This window comes from Humulus lupulus, chromosome 2, assembly GCF_963169125.1.
Source record: "Humulus lupulus chromosome 2, drHumLupu1.1, whole genome shotgun sequence".
NCBI classification, from domain to species: Eukaryota; Viridiplantae; Streptophyta; class Magnoliopsida; order Rosales; family Cannabaceae; genus Humulus; species Humulus lupulus.
In genome coordinates this window covers 197,317,950-197,320,623 of record NC_084794.1, presented here as the reverse complement: position 1 = coordinate 197,320,623, position 2,674 = coordinate 197,317,950, and the positions used below count along the sequence as shown (strand labels likewise).

Here is a 2,674-nt window from a genome sequence, read left to right as displayed (position 1 = left end):
TCAGAACTGCCACCCCAAGTTTTGTGCCTACAGCGCAAAATCGCCAAAATGCTCAACCTAGTGGCCCTCATAGTCCTTTAGTCAAGGTCTAAGAGTATTCTGATAGTCAAGGTCCTATGGAGTAATAGTTCTTAGATCGTTATATCCTTTGTTATTCAATTTTTTATATTTATTTCATTTTATGTTTTCAGCTGTTAAAACTAAAACCCCTTTCTAATTTTAGTTTAGTTATTATTTTGAATAATAATTTGATCATAGTTCTCGTGGATTTGACCCTTATTAATCGCTATACTGAAGTAGCTGGTGTAAGTGGATAAAAAATATATTTAAATTTGATATGGCATACGACGCACATTAAATTTTTGGCATTGTTGCCAGGGACTATTTTATTTAATTTGTTATTCATATTTTTTTTCTTTTTTACTAACTTGGTTTATTAGTTGTGGTTGATGTTTTCTGAGCTTGCATAGAACTTGATTTGAGACATGGTAATATACTATCAACATTGTTATGATCCTCAAATGAATCGATATGACCCACATTCTCACAATTACAATTCCTAATGGGAGGAATATTCTAATACTTTCTATGGTGGAAATCAATATGTTGAGCCAAATTACTACTCTCAATCAGAAAATAATGAGTTCACGCCACAATATTTAGACCCATCAATTGAAGATCTCATCAATGCACTGAATGCCAGCAATCTCCAACTTCAACAGATATCAGAGCAGGCTTATGGGCCTTTTCCTCAACAACCTCCTACAGGAATGTCACAAGATCAGGAACTATCAATTTCAGATATGATAAAAACTTTGGTGGCTTCAACTATACAGACCCAAGTTATTCTTCAGAGTATAGAAGCATCCCTCAAGAATTTGGAAAATACTATGGGACAAATTGCTACATCATTGAATAATCTTGAGGTTGATGAAAAGTGAAACCAGGTGGTCTCAATAGAATTTTGTTCCAAGACCATCACAAGCACCGCAAACTGCTTCACCACCAAGTGCCAAACCCTCTACTGAGGATTTAATTAGTGCAATTGCTACAAATATTCTTCAGTTTCAACAACTTACCCAAGATTCCATCAAAAGTTTGGAGAATCAGGTGGGACTACTAGCGACATCATATAACAGGTTGGAAGCTCATCTGTCTAATAAATTGCCTTCACAACCTGAGATGAATCCCAAGGAGAATGCTAGTGCTGTAACTTTGAGAAGCGGGAAGCAATATGATCCACCTAGTCCTCCAATGCCTAGTAAAATGTCATCCAAGCCACAAGTTGATTGCTTGGTTGATGAAGATGTGCCTCCAAAGCCAACCAGCCCTACACAACCAACCCCCAAGCCTACTTTTGTCACCCCACCTCCTTTCCCAAGCAGACTGAAGAAGACTAAAAGGGAAGAGGTTGACAAGGAAATTCTTGATACATTCCGCAAGGTAGAAGTGAATATTCCTCTTCTTGATGCTATTAAACAAGCATCGCATTATGCCAAGTTTTTGAAAGAATTGTGTACTAATAAGCGTAAGTTGAGGGGTAATGAAAAAGTTAGTGTGGGGGAGAATGTTTTTGTAGTTCTTCAAAAGAAGCTTCCACCAAAGTGTAAGGATCCTGATACTTTTACTATCTTTTGCACTATTGGTAATAAGAGAATTGAGCGTTGCATGTTGGATTTAGGAGCCTCTATAAATGTCTTGCCATTCTCCATTCATGCTTCATTGAATCTCGGTCAACTTGAAGAAACAGGGGTGATTATTCAACTTCCTGATAGGTCGAATGCTTATCCCAGGGGTGTAATAGAAGATGTTTTAGTTCAAGTGAATGAATTGGTGTTTCTAGCAAATTTCTATGTTCTTGATATGGAAGATGAATCTATTCCATGCTCCATTTCAATTTTGTTGGGAAGACCATTCATGAAAACTGCAAGAACCAAGATTGATGTGCATGACGGTACATTGACCATGGAATTTGATGGGGAGACAATTCGATTCAATATTTTTGAGGCTATGAGGTATCCAAGTGATGTACATGTTGTTTACTCTCTTGATGTGTTGGATATCCTTTCTCAACGAGTCTTAGATTTGCATAATGAAGACTGTTTAGAGGTTGCGTTGAGAGAGCATGTTGTGTTGACCGATGAAGATTTTTCTGATGAGATCATGGATGTCATAATCGCACTCAATAGTGATTTTGACAAGACTTTTCCTTGTAAGGCTTAAGGCATTGACTAGGGGGCCAGGATGACAAATTATGGAATTATGTGATTATATGATATTTATGTGTATTATTATGTGAATAATATTATAATATGACTTGATATGCATGTTTAGGTGTATTAAATATGCATGTGGGCCCATTTATGTTTAATTGGGAAATTTTCATAATTTGGCCCGTTATGGGTATATTTGGCATATATGTGGTATGTGTGTGGTACTACATTATTATATGGTTATGTCTGGGTTACTCGGCACAAGACGATCCTAGGGAGCAAGCTAGTGGGAAAGTCACAACGGGATCCATACTTGCTCAGAGTGAGTCAAGGGGTATATTGGGTATTTAACACATTACCATGATATTGGGTAATGGGAATGATTATTTGATGATATATTGGGAGTTAGTGAGACCAAGGGGAAATTATAAGAATTTTGACTATTTTACCTCGGGGGCGTT

The 2,674-nt window shown here is 37.0% G+C and overlaps 1 protein-coding gene across 1 annotated transcript; it reads left to right on the top strand.

Annotated features, from left to right (window-relative positions):
• The first annotated feature begins 770 nt into the window (after positions 1-770).
• Positions 771-2,223, top strand: LOC133815059 (uncharacterized). The gene is made up of 2 exons (XM_062247946.1): positions 771-926; positions 1,066-2,223. Exons 1-2 carry the CDS (start codon positions 771-773, stop codon positions 2,221-2,223), a joined length of 1,314 nt encoding a protein of 437 aa, XP_062103930.1.
• Positions 2,224-2,674: the final 451 nt, after the last annotated feature.

What these genes read in the sequence shown, in the direction of transcription:
- LOC133815059 (XM_062247946.1), top strand. Translation starts at nt 771, where the DNA reads ATGTCACAAGATCAGGAACTATCAATTTCAGATATGATAAAAACTTTG. An exon ending in CATCATTGAATAATCTTGAG is followed by an intron (nt 927 to 1,065) that starts GTTGATGAAAAG and finishes AATATTCTTCAG; the next exon opens with TTTCAACAACTTACCCAAGA.